Genomic DNA, 20,523 nt, shown 5'->3' on the forward strand with positions numbered 1-20,523 from the left:
ATAGCGCGTGGAACTGTCGCGCACCGAGGCATGTGCGCTCTGGGAGGCCAGAGCCGCTTCCATGAGGAGGCTCTTAAGGACTGACGACTCCTTGCGTTTCGTCCTGGGCTTGAAGGCCTTACAGATTTTACAGGTGTGCTTCTCCCAGACACTTTAAGCACGATGAGTGTGGGTCACCGCACGGCATCGGCCTATCGCACTTTTTGCAGGGCTTAACGCCTTGCAGGCTGGGCATGCCCTGCCACAGGTGTATGGTGCACCGTGCACCGTGCAGGGCAGCAATCAACAGAAAACAGCAAAAATGTCTTTAACTTAAATTGCAGACACTTAGCTGAAGATTAACTAAAGATTGAAGAACAATGAAGACAATGATCACGTTGAGGAGCTGAGGGTTGTTCCAATGACCATCACGGCGGTAAGAAGGAACTGAACGGGTGAGGGGGCCAGCAGGGGTATATATGGGCAGGTACACTGGCGCCACTCCAGGGGGCTCCCTGCTGGCCTTAAGGGTACTGCTGTGGGAAAAACTTCTGATGGCGCATGCATGCTGCGCGCGCACACCTATATTGGAATGCACATGAGTAAATTACTCAAAGAATACAGGCAGTCCCCGGGTTACATGGATCCGACTTACATCGGATCCCTACTTACAAACAGGGTGAGGCAACCCCACACTAGCTGCTTCCCCCCAGCAGACCAGGGAGACGCGAAGCTAGCGCCCCCCCCCCCCCCCCCCCCAGCAGACCAGGGAAACGGAGCGGCTTTTCTCAGCAGACACCTCAGCTTGAGAATAAAGGACTGAGGGAAGTGAGGTGTGGGAGAATAAAACTGAGCTCTGGAGAAATGTTTGGCTAGAGTTTCCCCTGCAATATGTTCCAGTTCTGACTTCCATACAAATTCAACTCAAGAACAAACCTACAGTCCCTATCTTGTACGTAACCCGGGGACTGCCTATAGTCTGATTCTCCCATCATAGTTCTCAGCTTCTAAAAATAAATTTATGAACCCTATAAGTGATTCTTTAAAAAAAAGCATGATTAAAAACATTTAAGGGGAATATTTACTCTATCTTTGAGCAGAAAGATGGTAATGAGAGAAACAAAACACAGAATGAGGGCAGGGTATGACCTTACGTGATAAAAATACCGATTCATTTGACTCAGACAATAAAAGATGCAAAGGTATACAAAGAAAACTACATTTCCCACTAATCTGAATACACTCTACAACAAAAGAAAGTACTGTGTGACACAGTCCTTAATTTGAAGATATAGAAAGCAAAGATTGCTTTGCAACAGAAATAAAATTACAGGGAGAAGATAATTGAAAAATTCAATTATAAGACATACAGAACTTCAAATTTGTTTCCTCATTCATACCAAGACCTCAAAGTACTTTGTAGACTTCATCATAATGCTCAGAAAACACACTCCTGTTCAACACCTACCATATTTTAATTCCAATCTCTTCTGCAAACTGTGTGGTATACACGTGAAGTTGTCAAATGAGTTAGACCAAAAAGGGATGGGGAGAGACACTCCCAACTTCATTTCATGAAAAACTGCAAACACTTGTAACAAGGTCCTTTAGTTGTCCACAGAACACACACCATAGAGTTAGTAGAAGTGTTTTATTACTGCAGTGCCCTTCCTTAATTGTACTCTGCACTGACCAGTGAGCATAAACTCATAGGACTGGAAGGGATCTTGAGAGGTCATCTAGTCCTAATCCTTGACCACATGGCAGGACTAAGTATTATCTAGACCATCCCTGACCGGGGTTTGTCTAATATGCTCTTAATCTCCAATTATGGAAGTTCCACAACCTCCCAGACTAATTTATTCGAGTGCTTAACCACTCTGATAGGAATGTGTTTCTAATACCTCAACCTAAGAAGCCTTTGCTGCAATTTAAGACCATTGCTGCTTTTCCCATCTTCAGAGAAGGAGAATAATTTTTCCTCCTCCTCTTGTAATGCCCTACTATGCAAAGGAAAACGATATCCCTTCTCGGTCTTCTCTTCTCCGGACTAAACAAACCCATTTTGTAAAACTTCCCTTATGGGTCATGTTCTCTAGATTTGTAACCATTTTATTGCTCTTCACTGGACTTACTCCAATTTGTTTACAGCTTTCCTGAAATGCAATACCCAGAACTAGACACAATATTCCAGTTGAGGCCTAATCAGCATGAAGCGGTGTGGAAGAATTACAGTAAAACTCCGTTGGTCTGGCATCTGATGGTCTGGCACTCCTGATGGTCCGGCACCATCAGGAACCCGGAAATGCTCCGGGCAGCCAGACAATTGGAGCTGCTCTGCCCCCGGCTTCCCTGATTCAGCCACTGCTAAAACTGACCAGCGGCTGAATTGGGGAAGCCGGGGACAGAGCAACTGGGGTGCTGCCAGGTTGGTCCAGTAGCACCGCTCCTCGATGCTACCGGACCAACCCAGCAGCACCCCAGCTGTCCCTGATTCAGCCACTGCTAAAACTAACCAGCGGCTGACTTGGGGACACCTGGGGCAGAGCAGCTGGGGTGCTGCCGGGTTGGTCCAGTAGCGCCGCTCCTCGGTGCTACCAGACCAACCCGACAGCACCCCAGCTGCTCTGCCGCAGGCGTCCCCGATTCAGCTGCGTCTGAAACTGACCAGCAGCGGCTGAATGGGGACGCCTGGGGCAGAGCCGGACTATCAGAAGGGGGGGCTATGAGGGGCCTGGGGTGGCATTCCCCCACCCCAAACCCCTCACAGCCCCCCCTTCTGATAATCCGGCACCCCCTGGCTACGTCTACATTGGCCCCTTCTCCGGAAGAGGCATGTTCATTTCCAACTTCAGAATAGGGAAATCGGCGGGGGATTTAAATATCCCCCGCGGGATTTAAATAAACATGGCCGCCGCTTTTTTTCCGGCCTGGGGAAAAGCTGGAAAAAAAGCATCTAGACTGGCGCGATCCTCCGGAATAAAGCCCTTTTCCGGAGGATCTCTTATTCCTACTTCAAAATCCCCCGCGGATTTCCCTATTCTGAAGTTGGAAATTAACATGCCTCTTCCGGAGAAGGGGCCAATGTAGACGTAGCCCCTGGGTCCTAAAGGTGCCGTATTATCGGAAGTTTACTGTACAACTTGTACCTTGTTTACAACACCCTTGCTAATACATCCCAGAAGGAGGTTTGCTATTCCTCCCTTACCACACTAAGTATTAGATCATATTTAGCTTGTGATCTATTATGACTGAGATATCTTTCAGTAGTACTCTTCGTAGGCAATCATTTCCCATTTTGTACGCGTGCAACTGATTATTCCATTTAGGCAGGTACACTTTGCATTTATCCTTATTTAATTTCATCCTATTTTCTTCAGACCATTTCTCCGGTTTGTCTGGATCACTTTGAATTTTAATCTTATACGCCAAAGCACTTGCACACCCTCCCAGCTTCTTATCTTCAACAAACTTTATAAGTGTACTCTCCATCAATGATTTAAATAATGGCATACTGAACCAAACGGGATCCAGAATTAATCCTGTAGCACCTTACTTGATATGCCCTACTAGCTTGACTGTCAACCACTCTTTGGGAACACTTTCCCAATCGGTTATGCAGTCACCTAATAGCAGCTGCATCTAGCAGTATATCAAAAGGCTTACTAAAGTCAAGATATACCAAATCTACCACTTCTCCTACCCACAATGCTTGTTGCCCAGTCAGAGAAAGCTAATAGGTTGGTCTGACAAGATTTAGTCCTTGACACATACACGCTGAACTGTACCACCTTATCTTCTAGATCACTGCAGATTGATTACTTAAATATTTGCTCCATTATTTTTCCAAGCACAAAATTAATCTGATCAGTATGTAATTCCCCAGTTCAACCTTTCCCCCCTTTTTAATAGATGGGCACTATATTTGCCCCTTTTCCAATCCTATGGAACCTCTCCCATCTTCTTTAGGAAGAGTGAGTAGTTAGAAATCTTACTACCTGTCATGTCACTGTTTTCCATTCCTGGGACTTCTGGTTTACACATTAAATATAAAAATGATCAGAATGAAATTAAAGTCTTTGGGAAAAGTTGATTTTTTCCTCTTACAATCAGAACCCTCTGTACTAAATGAGATATGTAAGGAAACTGTGAGCACAGCAGACTGTAGGGAACAGTAACTGAACCTGATAATCCCTAATGTGGCAAATGACAAGACCACACTAATCTGCAAATATCCCTGGAGCTGGAATATGCAACTTTGCATAAATAGAATTTTCCAAAGATCTATTGAAAACCTTTGCCATGAAAATCGTTAAATGATTCAAAATCTCCTAGAAAAAGAACTTGTTCAATAAAAAACAGAAGTAAAATGGAAGAGCATCCTAGGGCTTGAAAACATTACCAACAACCCCTTTTTAGCTAGAGGACTATGCCAACAGTAGCCATAAGAAAGATAGAGGAGACCTATGACAGGGACTAGAGAAGTGTACTAGTTAGAAGCTCAGTGTGTTCCTTCCCCCCTGAACTTGCTAGTAAGGCAAGCACTGGTCACCTGCCAGCAAAGCACTGTCTCTGGACCCTGCCAGAATTTTTACATGTCTGATCAATATGGACCACTTTCCTTCTCTTATTCTGAGAGGAGGTTGTCTCTGATCTCAAACCTCCTACTCCCGACTACCGGGTTTAATCTCAGGGTACAGAAGTGAATCCAACTACAGGCACCCTTGGGACCTGACCAGTCCTGGATGAAGGATTTTGCCAGACCAACGGAGGTCATTTCTGGACCCCTGCCACTGGCTCCCCAGCCCAGCCCACTGGCCTCCCAGCCAGTTCCCATCTCCTGCTGGCCCTGCTGACACCGCTGGGCAACAATCTCTGTGTGCCATAGCTCCAAGATCAGCCGGGGAGCTGCTGTTGTGCACCGTAGCTCCCCACCTTATTGAGCCACAGCTACCGCGGCACCCATTTCCACCAGGCAGCCACACACTGGGTCTCCCAACCACGCTGAGCAATCCCACTGGCTGGTTGGTGTGGACAGCCCATTGCCTTGCCAGCCCCGTAGGAGTCTTTGCCACTGTCCCTCCACCAGGACTCTATGGTCCTGCAACATCCAACCATGGATGCTGTCGGACCAGAGAATCCCAGTTAAGAGTTTCAACGTATAGATACTTGCCAGCATTCACCCATTTGCCAAAAAGAGATCTCTCTTTGCCAGAAGCCAGGCTGTTTACAAGCCTTGCTAGGCCAAACTTGGAACACATGCCTGACCTGGAGAAATAATTAGACTCTAATGTCAACTTCCAAGATCTCTGCAGTCAAAATATGGCTCAGGCAATAAAATGTGGAACAAAAAGAAATACTGTAAGTTACCTTTTTGGTATTTCACATATCTTTGACATATGGAATTTATGAGAGTCAGTATCACAAATAGTAAATTTACAAAGCTTAATGTGTTAATCTCTGGCTCACTATCAAACCCAGATTAACAGCAGCCTTTAATCAGAACTTCTAAACATACTTCACCTGATTGATTAACTCCTTGCAGTAAGTGCAGTCAAGATTATATACAAGATTTTATATTTCTATGTAAAACAAATATAAATATCCATGTGTTATATTCTGAATCTAAATCCATCTTTGCCTCCCTCACAAGTGTGCATAAACTGTGTCACTCATCAACCATCTGGTCTCGCAAAAAGGATCAGACAATTAAACCCACTGGGATGATTTGACTTCAGATTTAAAAGGACTTTTTTATATATTATAAAGTTTATAAATATATATAAACTTTTATTACTCATTTGCTTCAAATTTAGAAATCAACAAACTATTATAGATAAGTGAGCAAGACAACTGTGTCTGACTGTGGTTATTAAAAGATAACCTGGAGCTTTGTTGCAAGTGTCATTCTTTTTGATGACTCATCCAGACTTTAAAAAAATCATGGTTTGACATTTTGGAGATGTTTGCATATGAATGGATGAGAGAATCAGAGCTAAAAAAGCAACACTGAAATCCCTGTGGCGAGTTACAGACTAACTTTCAGTCTCCCATGTCCTTAAGCAGTTGTAGAGTCCTTTCCTGCATGTTTAAATATCATTTTTTAAAAAGTGAGCATTGGTTACAACCAAAAAAGTCCATTTCCACTATGACAGCTCTTATATTCGAGTTGAGAAAGCAGGTGTGCTAGCCTGGTTATTTGTATTAAAAATGGAAAACAGATGTTTGAGGAAACTGTACCAAAGAATGCCTAGAGACTTTTAAACTGTCCTTGCATGAGTTCAACCTTCTTCACTATAATCACACTCACACGGTCAAGGCCTGTTTCTGTCACCTCAGACTTAGTAACACTGCTTGTGAGGGAGATACTAATTTCATTGACTATACAGTCTCAATTCTTGTAGCATGGAACTTCATTTTGTAGGTAGCTCCCCTGTCAGCTTGAGTTGAGAGAAGTAGACTCTGAACATAAGAAAAGCCATACTCGGTCAGACCAAAGGCCCATCCAGCCCAGTACCCGGTCTGCCGACAGTGGCCCAGAGGGAGCGAATCTAACAGGTAATGATCAAGCGATCTCTCTCCTGCCATCCATCTCCACCCTCTGACAAACAGAGGCTAGGGACACCATTTCTTACCAATACTGGCCAATAGCCATTTATGGACTTAACCTCAATGAATTTATCTAGTTCTCTTTAAAACCCTGTTATAGTCCTAGCCTTCACAGCCTCCTCAGGCAAGGAGTTCCACAGATTGACTATGCGCTGTAGGAAGAACTTCCTTTTATTTGTTTTAGACCTGCTGCCCATTAATTTCATTTGGTGGCCCCTATTTCTTATATTATGGAAATAAGTAAATAACTTTTCCTTATTCACTTCCTCGATACCACTCATTTTATAGACCTTTATCATATCCCCCCCTTAGTCTCCTCTTTTCCAAGCTGAAAAGTCCCAGTCTCTTTAATCTCTCCTCATATGGGACACATTCCAAACCCCTTATTTTAGTTGCCCTTCTCTGAAGCTTTTCTAATGCCAGTATATCTTTTTTGAGATGAAACCACATCTGTATGCAGTATTCCAGATGTGGGTGTACCATGGACTTATATAAAGGCAATAAGATATTCTCAGTCTTATTTTCTCTCTCTTTTTTAATGATTCCTAACATCCTGTTTGCTTTTTTGACTGCCGCTGCACAATGCGTGGATGTCTTCAAAGAACTATCCACGATGATTCCAAGATCTCTTTCCTGATTAGTTGTAGCTAAATTAGCCCCCATCATATTATATGTATAGTTGGGGTTATTTTTCCGCAATGTGCAGTAATGGACAAGTCTGTTCCCTAATGTCCTTATGGTTTTGTTAAGTCTTTCCACTGGAAGGCAATTCATGAAGCAAGCAATTAATCATTATTGTATTTTAAACTATTTCTCTATAGTGCTAACAGGCAGACCTAGAGGCATTCACTTCATTCCTTTTCTCAAAAAGCTGTATATTGGACAAACAGAACTCAGCATTCACAGAAAACAGGCAAGCCCCAAAGATTGAGGGTCTTTATAGATTTTGCAGTTTTCTGCAGACCAAGCATTAATTTTGTAAATTATGTTCTTAGCAGGAGAGATTATAATCAAGTTACTGAAACATACACCAAATTTTAAAGAAAAATATTTAATCATGGCCCACAAGAGGGGGAATTAGCCATCTCCAAGGTTCCATCCCACTCTTTCCAATATTCTGCAGAGGGATCATCTTGGGTTTGGGGCTACAATACGCTAGGGAGAAGCGGCCACTTGGTGGGCCCAAACTGTTTCCAGTCCTGCAAACTTTCCCCAGGAAAAAGCAACAGATGCAGGCTATCCATGGGGTCTCCCTGGAGTGAAGTAAAGTTGTTAAGGAGTGGCTATTAGGCTAATCATGTAGTCGATACAATTTTGTATTGACTGCATGATTAATCGATAAGGGGAGGCGCTCTGCAGAACTGCTCTGGGACCGCTGCAGCTCTGCCTTTTAAATTTAATAAGAGCCAGACTTGGAAAGCAGCAGAGGTAGGTCTGGGACCAGTCCCGGCTTGCATGGGATCCCGGACCACTGCACCTCTGCCTTTTAAAAGGTACTAACAGCCGGCTCCTGCTCCTCCCCCCACCACCACCTTGCTGCCTCTGATATAAAGGCAGCAAGGAGGATGGAGGGGAAATGCAAGTAGTCAACTCAAGTACTCAATTCCTAGAATGAAGAGCCCTCTTTAGGGAAGTTATTGGAAGCAGCTCTGATCACAGCAAGAAGGTGGGGAGGGGAATGGCTAATGACTAGTCTCCTTTGTTATCACACTACCAAGAAGTGGGGGGAGGTACTGGGATCTCCACAGCTCGCAGAGCATTCATAGGGATTGCCTTTGTGTCTTGCAAATCCCAGAGGATCATACAGACAGTTCATTCAGCAAGGGCAAAGAACCCTCAAAAACACAATGAGAAGAAACTCCATGGGCAACCTTTACTGAGACTTCCTCCCCTTTACTCCCTGATTACACAAGGAGGGAATCCAGCCCTTCATCACCACACAATAGTTATCAAAATAAATTTATAAAAGCTGAGCAAAGCCCTTCTAGAATCCATTTTCTTGGATTTATAAAATAAGGAAATCCCATAATTTCTAACTAAAACACATTACACCATCATCATGTACTCACTATACACGTGGAACTCATGAACTAGCACTGGCTGCTGCTGTTCCCCATTTTCTAATACAGTACAGCACAATAGACTTTACTGTGATAATTTTTACATTATAAAAATGGGGACTTTGTTGGAGAGTTAATACAGACAGTCATTCAAGAAAAATTGACATTTTCATTTTGGAATCTCCTGTTTCTCAAAAGTCTCTTTCATCCTACCAACCCTTCACTGGTGTGAGTAGTTCCATTAAAGTTAAAAGAACTACTCATCAGTAAAAATCAACTATGTAAGACTTACAGGGCCATAGCTGCTTGAAAGGTTCCCCAGACCAGGGTATATTCAGTTTGTTTCGGTGATCAATATTTAATCTATATTATTATTACTGAAGCACCACCAAATTCTTGAGAGATGAGAACAATAGTACTTTTAAAATATGTATCTCTGTGCAGGGATTACTCATACTATTTTCTCACTGGACTTGAAAAACTACAAGAAATATAGTGAGAACACACTCCAAAAGAAAGTATTTTGCATCTAATCTTGGCTTTGATGTCCAAGATAAATATAACCCACTAACTTCAACGGAGAGTGATCCACTTAAAAATCAATGGCACAATGTTCCTCTGTGAAAAGTACTTTGTTTTGCCTTCCATCTACAAAAATATTATTGCCAGTAAAACCTTAGAATAGCTTTCTGCTTTACAGTGAAAAAACTAAGCTTGAGCTAGAGTGAGCAGCCTCAAGCTTCTGAGCAGTGATAAACTGCAAAAATCAAGAAACAAAATGCTAAGATTGGAAATTCATATTGAGTCTCTCCCGCAAATAACAGATTCAAGTACAATTATGGTAAGCTACAAACTCAGATATTTGTTCTATGTTCTTATGCCACGTTCCTTAATGTTGTACTTGTGCAACTTAATAGCTATCTTTTCACAAAATGCTATACAGGTTGAAACTCTCCTAATGGGGATTCTCTGGTCCAGCAACATCCATGGTCCAACAGGACCAGAGCCCTCTAGTGGAGGGTGAGCAAGCTGGCAAGGCAGTGGGAGTCCCACACTCAGCAGCAGGAGCCCAGCGCAGAGGCAGCGGGGCTGCCCGATACAGCAGCAGAAACCCAGTTCACAGACAGGAAGCGGGGCTGTCTGACACAGTAGTGGGAGCCCAGGGAGTAGAGGCAGGGGGCGTTCCTAGTGCAGCACCAGGATCTGGGTGTGATAGCAGGAGCCGAGGAGTGCAGAGGCAGTGGGGCTACCCAGTAGGACAGCAAGCGCTGACAGAGCAGCGAGGGCAGAGCCAGCTGGGAGGGCAGCAGTTGGGCCAGGGCCACAGGGGCTGGCAGCAGGGGGTCCACAAATTACCATCCGTGGTCCCGTGCTCCAGCAAAATCCCTCATCCGGGATCAGACACAGGTTCTGAAGGTACCAGACCAGGGAGGTCCAAACTGTAGGGCTTTTTTAAAAAATTGCATTCTCCTTTGACATTTTCCCTCTCAGAATCCCCTGTTCAAACATGGAATGGACCTCTGGCCAATGCCAAACCCACAACAGAAACAAAATGCTGATGCTGAATTGTTGGACAGCTCCCTTCAACACAATGAAGCAAAAACACTAAAAAAGCTTGGTGCTGGAGTCAACAGGGAACCAGGAATCAGAATGCATTAGTGTTATAGCTACATAGAGGGGTTTATACAGGATAGCAAAAAGGTGTGGGGGGGGTGGAGAGAAATACATTCCTCTTATTTCTTTGGTATGTAGGCTTCAGTACAGATGTTTAGGTCTTGATTAAAGCATATACTTAATTCCACTGAATTTAAAATTAAGCATATGCTTAATATTTTCTTATTATGGGTTGATCCTGTTCTAATTCAACACAATGGAAAGATTCTTGCTTTCTTGAATGGTGCAGGATCAAATCCTTTGTGCTTACATAAACATCCCTCACTATGCAAACTGGTAATGGAAAATCCTACAGAGAATGGCAGCACACCTGATTCTCTTTTATTTATTTAAAAAACATATAAGGAACAGAGTCAGATTACTGATAGCTTGCATTTATAATTGCTGTTGTGGAGCTTTGCAAAGAGGATATTATTACTGATTAGTTAACATTAACTGGACAACTAGGATTAGTACAAGCATAATTTCTTATTTTTAACATACCATTATACTGTAATTTCAAATTGGGATTGTTTCAGTCCCAATACACTTTGACAGCTCACAGTCAAAATTTAATTAGGAATAATTACCCAGAAGTTCTCTCATAGTCCCCATTTCATTTTTAATTTACAATATTTGCAGCTGGTTTCCACACAAGATACATGTTCACTGAACATTATATTTGATCTCATATTTCATATCTGATATTACAGATCCCCATGTAGTGCAAAAAAATAAAACCTCTTAATTGAACTTGTTACTAACATTATGAACGGACATTACTCCCGTGCTCTCTGCTCAGACAGCCAAACAACCATCCCCACTTCATTACAAAACAATGTCTGCACTAGTGATGTGAAAGTGTAACCATGTACACAATTACACACAGACCCCGATCCTCACGCTGCTATCTCTGATACAAGCTTTTAAGCCAGCTCCATGCACTTACCAGTTCCCACGGAGCCGCCTGTGAATCCCCATCTCTGTGTTGCGTGGGGGGGCGGGGGCAGGCAGAAGACACTGCAGGTGTACCAGTTCCCACAGAGCCACCTGCCCCCACACGTGTAGCCACTGAAATTTTCAGTAGTTACACATTTACTTGAATAAAACACATTTTAAAGTCCCTTGTTTGCACAAGTTGTTTTAAAGTCTAGGAGTTTGATACTCATCCTACTACATTAGACAAATCCACTCCATGCAGGTTACCTTTTACATTACTTTGTTTCTAACTATAAAGCATATTGTTTTACCAGAAAAAAAACAGACAGTGGCTGTAGAAACATAGGACTGTCTTTTTGTTCTGCATTTGTACAGCACTTCGCACCCTTAGACTCTGGTACATGACAGTAACAAATAGTTCTCTGGTCCATTATAGTGTATTGTGGGAAGGCAATGTTCATTTAATTGCTAATCTTTGTATGAAACTGTGTTAAGTACTCTACCATGTTGTGTGCATGTTGGGAGCATGAACAGACACTGCCCTTTCCCACATATGAGAGTAATATCTAGACCCACAAATGCAAAACAACAAAATAAAATGAACAATCATAAAATACTACATAAAATAGAGAAGTAGGGATTATCTGGGGGCTGCAGTACTTCGTAAATTTATCTGGGGTGGGTGACTTAGTGGGGGCTGTCATACTACTCAATGTGTGGAATAATGCATAATACTTAATAAAATGATGTAGGATAGACACATTGGGTTTTTATTACAGATGTAAAATCCCAGTTAATCGGTTAAATGTTAAGTTAACTGGATAAATGTTAGGTTAACCAACTAAACAGGATCTGGACTGCAGACTGCTCAAGCTCAGCTGGTGGGAGCCAGGCGCTGGCAGACGCTGGAGCAGCCCTTGTCCACAGTGGATCCCCTGTGGGTGATGCTTACCAGTTAACAGGTTAACCTTTCACAATCCTAGTTTATACACTTTTCACTGATATACAGTAAACTTCCGATAATCCGGCACCTTTAGGACCCAGGGGGTGCCGGATTATCAGATATACCAGACTATCGGAAGGGGGAGCTATGAGGGGTCTGGGATGGGGGGGTATGGCGCTGCGGGACTAACCCAGCAGCACCCCAGCTGCTCTGCCCCAGGCGCTCTACCCTAGGCATCCCCAAGTCAGCCGCTGCTGAAACTGACCAGCAGCTGACTCCGGGAAGCCCGGGGCAGAGCAGCTCCAATTGTCTGGCAGCCTGGAGCACTTCCGGGTTCCAGGTGGTGCTGGACTAGCAGGAGTACCAGACCACTGGATGCCAGACAACTGGAGTTTTACTGTTCAATCATCTGGTGTATTTTACTGTAAAAGTAATAGAAAGAAAAATAAAATATTTTAATGGATAAAACAAAATAATAAATGCCCCAAAATAAGATAAAAAATTAAAAAGAATATCATGGGATTCTAGCAATAGGGATGTAACAAAGTATTCTGATCATGCCACTTAGACTACATCATCAGCACTCTGTTCACTAAACTCTGCCAGCAGTACCTCCAGTATTCTGAAATGCTGAACTACTTCAAGTAGGCAAAGAAAATGTACCAAAGAAATGTATCCTTACTTCCATCACCTTTCTAAATGTGAATTTTTGAACCCTGAAATCATCCCATCTTAAGACTCGTTATAAAATAACATTTACATGAATAATGTAACAGCCATTTTTTATAAAATATTGTCCGGCAGAGTTCATACTGGTGTGGTAAATGACATTGTTGGTGCTTATTTGAGATAATCTGACGAATTCACCTATGGCTTTGCTATTCATGAATAATACAGCTCTCTCAAAGTCAGGTAGCCAACACCTACCCATCCTTTATTTATAAAATATATGCACCATACTATGTATTACAAAGTCATGCTTGATATCCTGCAATACAAAAAGCTTTTTATACAGGAGTGATAATACCTGTGTCTTTTCAACCAGGTTAGCGGATTACTTAAGAAATATAGCCCTGATTTATTTAGTATTTTGCTTCTGTATATTTGCTAGTTGTACATTTCTTCATAAACTCTTAACTATATTCATCAAGAATTTCTATTGAAATTACAGCCTTCCAAATTTAATTACAGCCTTCCAAAATTATCTACAACCATATGGCATGTGTGGGGAATCTACTCTCCTTTCATGTAATTACTAATATCAATTTGAATAATTTCAGTTCACGTTGTAGGACAGTTGTACACAGTGTGGAGAAGAAACGAAAGTGTATGGAAATATTTTAATTAAGATAATGTACAAGATTATGTTTATATTTAAATCACATGAAAGTTTAACTGTTGCATTTAGTTCCCATTTCTTATTGAAAATGTTCTTTTAAAAATTATTTGAAAGCCAAAATGTTCTTCACCTAGATTTTCTTGAGCCAGGTTAAAAAGATTTCATCCAACCCTGAACACTGAAAACAGAGTTAATAAAGCAATGCCTTCTGGAAGACATGCTCAAATGCTTTTAGGACATGACCACAATGGAGCTGCAATAAAAAAGGAACTCTCCTTCAGTACTATAAATATCCCAGATACCACAGTACATGCCTGCAAATAATTGCGTTTAACTATATTATATTAACATAAAAGCAATAAATAATTAAACACATAATTTACTTAGTGTAACATCAGTTTTAAAGGACCCAGACTGTTTTATGACTTCTAATGGATGTCAACTTAGCCTTTTAATTACTCTGATGAATTTATTTAGCAAGATGCCCTATAGCAACTACAACCCTGCCATTTCCACTTGTTTCCAAAGGAAATTTCAGAGGCTAGCAAATAAACCTGGGTCTAATATGCAATGCCATGTATCTGAAAAACAATGGATAGCCTTGGAGTCCAATTCCAACTCTGGTCTCTGTATCAAGATGTGGAGAAGACTGAATACAGCATGAAATAAAACTGCTTAGTCTGAAGTAATGATTCAGATTTCTTTGTTATAACGACACACTTGCAAATCCTGCAATGTCAGCACTGACCTCTGCGTAGCTGATTTCCCTACATTGCTACCCAAGGAGTGGAGGCAGGATAGTCAAGAAAAGGAACTCGTGCAGTTTGCCTAGCTAATAGCTTATAAAAGTAGAAGATGAAAGAGCCTTTTCTAGTAAACACTGATGAATAAATTTTAAAAAAAAATACATGACACACAAAAGTCTAAATACTTAATTATTGGGCAAATAAAGAGCTTCAATACTACCAATGATTATAAGACTTTCCACGCCTTTCACATGAACACTAACCATGAATGTAAAAAAGATGTTCAGCCTAATACCAGAATATGCTTAATATATACCAACAATAAGATAAGCATTGATTCAACTAACAGCGTAATTTACCATTTGCTACCCCTATAGTCAACATTGTTTTTGGAAATCTATTTAAAAATATACAAATATTGGGTTAACTGTCATAATTTCATTAGAAAACAGGCCTACTTTTTATTTATTATTCTAGTCATTAGGTTAGTGCTAAGCAACCATTCACCCTGCCTCAAATTAGACTAGTGAATCCCTAAAATGACAATTTAAAATATAATGCTTAAAAGCACACTTTTTTCACAACCTGAACATTGTGAACTTTCTAACTTAGGCAGCATCTAAATGCTACTTTCTAAGTTCATTATGGTCTGTCTAGGAAGTCAACTGCTTGCAGATTTACAGATAGTGGCAGCCTGCAGGGAATTACTGTATCTTATAAGGATTACGTTGCTAATAATACAACCCTTCAGAGGCTTTATCTCCAGAAATAGCCACTCTCCTGAAAAGCAGCATTAGCAGCTGAAATCAGAATTCCACACCAGCTACCAGCAACAATCAAAGATGCAGGACAATAATTGTAAAAGGCAAAGTATGAAAGTATTTGAAATAAGCATGGACTGAGGCAAGCAATTGGGGATTCTTATTATTTCTCTTACAGCAGTGCTCACAATGAAAGATACTCTCTCAACATTTTGAAATAGAATTGCTCATTGAAATCACTGCTTAAAAAAAAAATCAGCAACAAGATGGGAGTCAAAGAGAAAATCCCTAATCCACAGAGTTTAAAATCTAAGATACACACAAAAGAGGAGAACCCATACAATGAAGAATATGTAAATTTTAAACAAACAATTATTCCCATCCAACCCTCTAACAAGCCATTAATAGCCCTGCAGCACCGTATAGTATCACAAGCTTTCTGAGCACAACCTACTTCTTCATCTGAGCCCAGGAAAGCTCATGACTACATTTTTGGTAGTCTCTAAGGGTAGTCTGTGTCTTTACAGCAGCGTTATTTTGGAATAATGGCCATTATTCCAAAATAATGTGAGTCTCTACAGAGCGATTCCGTTATTTTGAAATAAAGTCAAAATAACAGATAGCTTATTTCGATTTCTGTCAATCCTATTCCATAAGGAACACTATTTCAGTGTGTTCCAGGGCCATTCAAAGTAATTACTCCCCAGTGCCTCCAAGGGCTCTAAATCGAGGTAACGTCCACATTAGGGCTGCCTGACTCAGACTAATTTTAAGGCTTCCCTGTAGTGTAGATGTGCTATTTTGAAATAAGCTATTTCAGAGTATTTCTTCCAGAATAGTTTATTTCTAAATAAGTGTACAGTGTAGACTACCCTAAGACGCTGCAGGACCATTTGCTGTTTTTTTAGTTACAGACTAACATGGCTACCCCCAACGCTTTCAAGCTCTTAACGGTTAGCTGTTTTTGATTATTGTAAGTTTCTTTTGATAGTCAATGGAATCACCTCCCATTTCAATAAAATGGAAATCTCTTAAATAAACTATGACTGCTGTTCCCCTCTGAGACAGTTAGGTTTTCCATTTGGATAGTGTTTTTCTGGAAACATTTGTGTTAAGCTGTCCAAAGCAATGGGTTGTTGGTAGTTGGCACAATTTCAAGAGCTCTTTCTAAAGAAATATGGACATTTCAGGAGACAACTTCATGGGCTGTTTTATTAGCATGCCCTGAAATCTTTGAACCCACTTCCCCTTCCACCTGCACCAGTGGAACCCCTTAGCTTCAATGGAGTTATTCCTGTTGTACACCAGTATAACAGAGAAAAAAAAGCATCAGGCCCAAATGCACATTTCCTGTTCAAACAATACAAAGGGCTTTTGGTTTGCCTATTTCCATTAAGTCTCTATCGCAGTGGTGGGGAACCTAAGATCCAGGGGCAAGATCTGGTGGCTCCTGGCTTGCTTGGATCTGGCCCCCAAGTCTCAAGGCTTCCCCCTTCACCATTGGGGAGCCCACACTGGTGCTCCACTTCCCCCCCCCCCCCCATCTCCCAGCATAGCTGGAGCACATACAAAATCTACTAGCCTGGGCCTCCAAAGGGGCATAAGAAGAACGTGAGGAGTGTCTCTCTCTTTTTTAGTTGAGGATCTCGTCAGTGAGGGTTTCTTTTTTGCTTCTAACTTGTGTGTGGCCCCCAACTGATTTTTCTGTGGGTTGGCAGCCCCTGATGCAAAAAAAGGTTCCCCACCTCTCCTCTAATGGAAAGCCAATAAGCAAGAGCCCTTGGGGGATTTAACAAACCCTCTTTTCCAAGCAACCACAATGACCACATTGCCTAACATTTCCCAACGTGCTCTCATTGGACATTAGTCAAAACTCCAGTATAACTATAAGAGAAAATCTGCACCTTTGCAAATTCTGACCCCCAAATCTACCCACATTCTATGTTTGAACAGGGCTACTCTCAACTGGAGCTACTGCTTTTGCACCAAATGTCCCACGCTTTACTGCATCCTGGCACAACAGTGCTGACCCCTGGACCAGCTCACTTTTGTCCCTCCAAAAATCCCCTGGCTAAATGGAGAAGATATTCAGCAGCACCTACTGCATAGCAAAAATCTGATGTGCCTGTGGCCCACAGCAACACAAGCATTGGGATCTGGGCTTTGAGTCCTGCCAGGGCTGGCATTGCAGGTGCTGGAGCCAGAACTGTCAGCGTCTTGAAAGCCTGCACCCCCGCATACACAAGGGGCGCCCCTTTCACGCGCCCCATTCAACACACGCGCCAAGTGCAGCTTTGGCTGCTCGACTTGTGACACTGCGGGTTCTTGGGACAAGCCCACGGGAAGGCAGCGCATTTCCACAGGGTCCCCACCCCGTTTCGCCTACGAGCGTCGCCCCTCCCCCCGCTAAGAGAGCAAGCTCCCAAGGCCCCTTCCCAAGACAGCCAGGCCAGGGCTGCAGCCCCGGCTCAGGCGCGCGGCTCTAGCCGCCGGCCTCGCTCACCAGGTACCAGACGCCGAGGATGATGGTCCCGGTGCGCACATGGCAGCACAGGCAGCAGCTGTTGGAGTAGAACCGAGCCCACGGGGAGCTCATCGCCCTCATCGCCGCCCGGCTCCGCTCGCCCTCAGGCCGCCCGAGGGTGCCGGAGCGGCGCGTGCCGGTGCCTCACTAAGGCCGAACCGCGGCGCGAGCACTGCGGCGACTGAGCACCGAGAGCGCGGGCGGGAGAACACGTGGGCAGCGCGCGCTATCGGCTGGGTCCCACCCCCAGTTTCCATGACGTCACCAATCCCCAGCACAGAGACAGAGAGAAAGAGAGAGCGCGCGCACCAGCGGGCGGGGTGGGGCTGCCCACGTGCGGAAAGCGGGCGCGACACGTGCCGGCTGCCAAGCGCCATTAGCGCGGGGCTCTGCCGGCACGTGGCGTTCAGTGGCAGCGGCGGGGCGCCAGTGAGCAGCGCTCACTCGTGCGGTGCAGCGGCAGAGACCCGGTCCAGCTGCGGGGCTGCGAGAGCAAGCGGAGCTGGGACTTGGGGGCCGGGGCGAGCCCCGTGTATAACACACACCGGGGACAGCTGGGCTCTAGGGTAGCGGGATGGTTTCAGCAAAAATACTGGACACACTTGACATTACATCGCAGTGGACATGAGGTCTTATTTACAAAATACCAGACATTTGTATCTTCTCCTTTATATTTTCTAAATTTGTTTCCTGAACAGAAAGCTCAAATACTGGACTGTCCGGTTCAAAACTGGACACCTGGCAACCCTACTGGGCACCCCAGCAGTGTCTGATCCCTGCGAGCTTTACACTGCTCGGAACAGGAACTGGAGGTGTGTGGCTAATTCAGACATGGGCCAGTAACACGCTGCCTGCAGTCACGGACATAAAAAAATGAAGGTAACTTTGCAGTTTATTTTTAGCAGAGCAGTCCCATCCCTAGACCCACTGAGAACTCTCCTTGGACCCACAGCAGCCGCCCCAACCTTCCTATGGATAGCATGGTCCATACACCATGCTCAATGATTACCACCAAAAGCTTTGATCTACAATCCTATTTATAACAAAAAAAAAAGTATAGTGGGAAGGAAAAATTAAAGGTGAATTCTATATTTCAATTAAGCATTCTTCATTAAGATGTCTTCCCATCCAAAAGTTTGACAGGAAACATCAGTCTTGTTTCAGGAGCCAATGTTCAAAGGTTCGGATTTTCTGGGTTCCTTGGGAGTGCTCAACCCCCACACTACAACAGGCCCCAAGTCCTTGCCTCTTTTTGCCTTGTTCTGTCCCCTCCCCTGAAAATACCTCACCTTTGTGGAAGCAGGCCCTTAACATAAGTGGGGGAAGGTCAAAGGGGAATACTGAGTGGTGGCAGAATAAGCATGTTTAGGCGGCAAAAGAAATAAAACTGTAAGGCTACATTTACACTGGCCCCTTTTCCGGAAGGGGCATGTTAATTTCAGAGATTGTAATAGGGAAATCCGCGGGGGATTTAAATATCCCCTGCGGCATTTAAATAAAAATGTCCGCCGCTTTTTTCCGGCTTTTAGAAAAGCCGGAAAAGAGCGTCTACACTGGCCCCGATCCTCCGGAAAAAGCGCCCTTTTCCGGAGGATCTTATTCCTATTTCAAAAATTACCATGCCCCTTCCGGAAAAGGGGCCAATGTAGACAAGCCCTAACAGTTTGGCTCTCAGCCAAGCATGGTAGCTGCTGTATCCTGCCCAGCAACAAGTTTGGGCATGTCAAGTAGTGGTTGTTTACTGCACTATATAAAAGAGTTCATCTGGGTGCGTGCTGGTGAAATCCCCTTGTGATTTCTCCACAGCCCTGTGTATTAAAGTTCGGTTCATCAGGTTTCCGGCCTCCCTCTTGACTTTTCTCTGACACCTTCAACTCTTCCTGCCCCTCAACTCCTCCCCCACACCACTGAAAAGCTGATCACCAGCAGGTGGGAGACCCTGGGGTAAGAGTGAAGAGCTGATTGGCAGTGTTTACAGAGTTAGTGCTATGTTAAAGTTCATATTGCAGCCTTAATTTAGAACCAGTTCCAACCATCCATTCAACTAAAGTCAATAAGTATTGTTCAACAATCTTGCTTATTCTTTCCATTTGGCAGTTTAATTGCAGATAGTAGGAGAGGACAGGTTCACCTGTACTTCTAATAAACATAGGGTTTTATGCCAGTAACAGAGCCTTGTGGGAGGTGATATTTTCTGAGAGGCCAGGAGACTGGGAAGCTGGAATGCCTTGTTTATAGAATAGAGCTGGGAGACTTTGTCTCCAAAGGGTAAACTTATGCAGGGAATACAGTGAGCTGTTTTAGAAAAGAAATCTTTTCATGAAATTACAGTCTGGATGGTCATGAGCCCACTGGCATCTGGTTATTCCTGCATAGAGTCTAAGGAAATGGATACTCCAGGCCCAAGTGATGTGTCCCTAAGTAAGAGGAGACCACAGTGTTTCTGGCAAAGGATTTTTTCTGGAGACAGTGTTGTCATAGTCTCTTCAGGACTGTGATAACATGAGTGATGTGTGGATTCAGATGGTTAAGCAAGGACTTGATTTTATCAATGTCTGGCTGGAGCATCTGGAACAGAAGGTCCCAAGCTCAGGCTCTCCCCCTTTACTGTTTCTCTATCACCAACTATCAGTCAAGCATGAAGGACACAATGGGCTGGCTGGTCCAACAGCCAGCTTTATTTAACACAGTACCAAACCTAATATCTTAGACTAGAGAACAAAACATAAAATCCAGCTGTCACAAAAACAAATCAAAAGCAGTGGCATGAAGCCAAACCCAAAATACAAATAAAACTGGGTCAGTACAATAAGGAGAGAATCATACCACCATGCTCTCAATGATCAGAAGCGAGATAGGAAGATACCACAGAAAGGGTATGTCTACACTACCCCGCTAGTTTGAACTAGCGGGGTAATGTATGCATACCGCACTTGCTAATGAAGCCCAGGATTTGAATTTCCCGGGCTT

At 43.3% G+C, this 20,523-nt stretch overlaps 1 protein-coding gene across 1 annotated transcript in view; it reads right to left on the minus strand.

Moving 5' to 3' along the window:
* Positions 1-17,774, minus strand: part of LAPTM4B (lysosomal protein transmembrane 4 beta) — a 94,033-nt gene extending 76,259 nt beyond the window's left edge. The window contains exon 1 of the mRNA XM_075920334.1: positions 17,533-17,774. Within this exon, the coding sequence (XP_075776449.1) occupies positions 17,533-17,634 (102 nt within the window). The 5' untranslated portion in view covers positions 17,635-17,774. The remainder of the gene's footprint in view (positions 1-17,532) is intronic.
* Between the last annotated feature and the right edge of the window lie 2,749 nt (positions 17,775-20,523).

This window comes from Pelodiscus sinensis, chromosome 2 (genome assembly GCF_049634645.1).
Source record: "Pelodiscus sinensis isolate JC-2024 chromosome 2, ASM4963464v1, whole genome shotgun sequence".
Classification (NCBI taxonomy): domain Eukaryota; kingdom Metazoa; phylum Chordata; order Testudines; family Trionychidae; genus Pelodiscus; species Pelodiscus sinensis.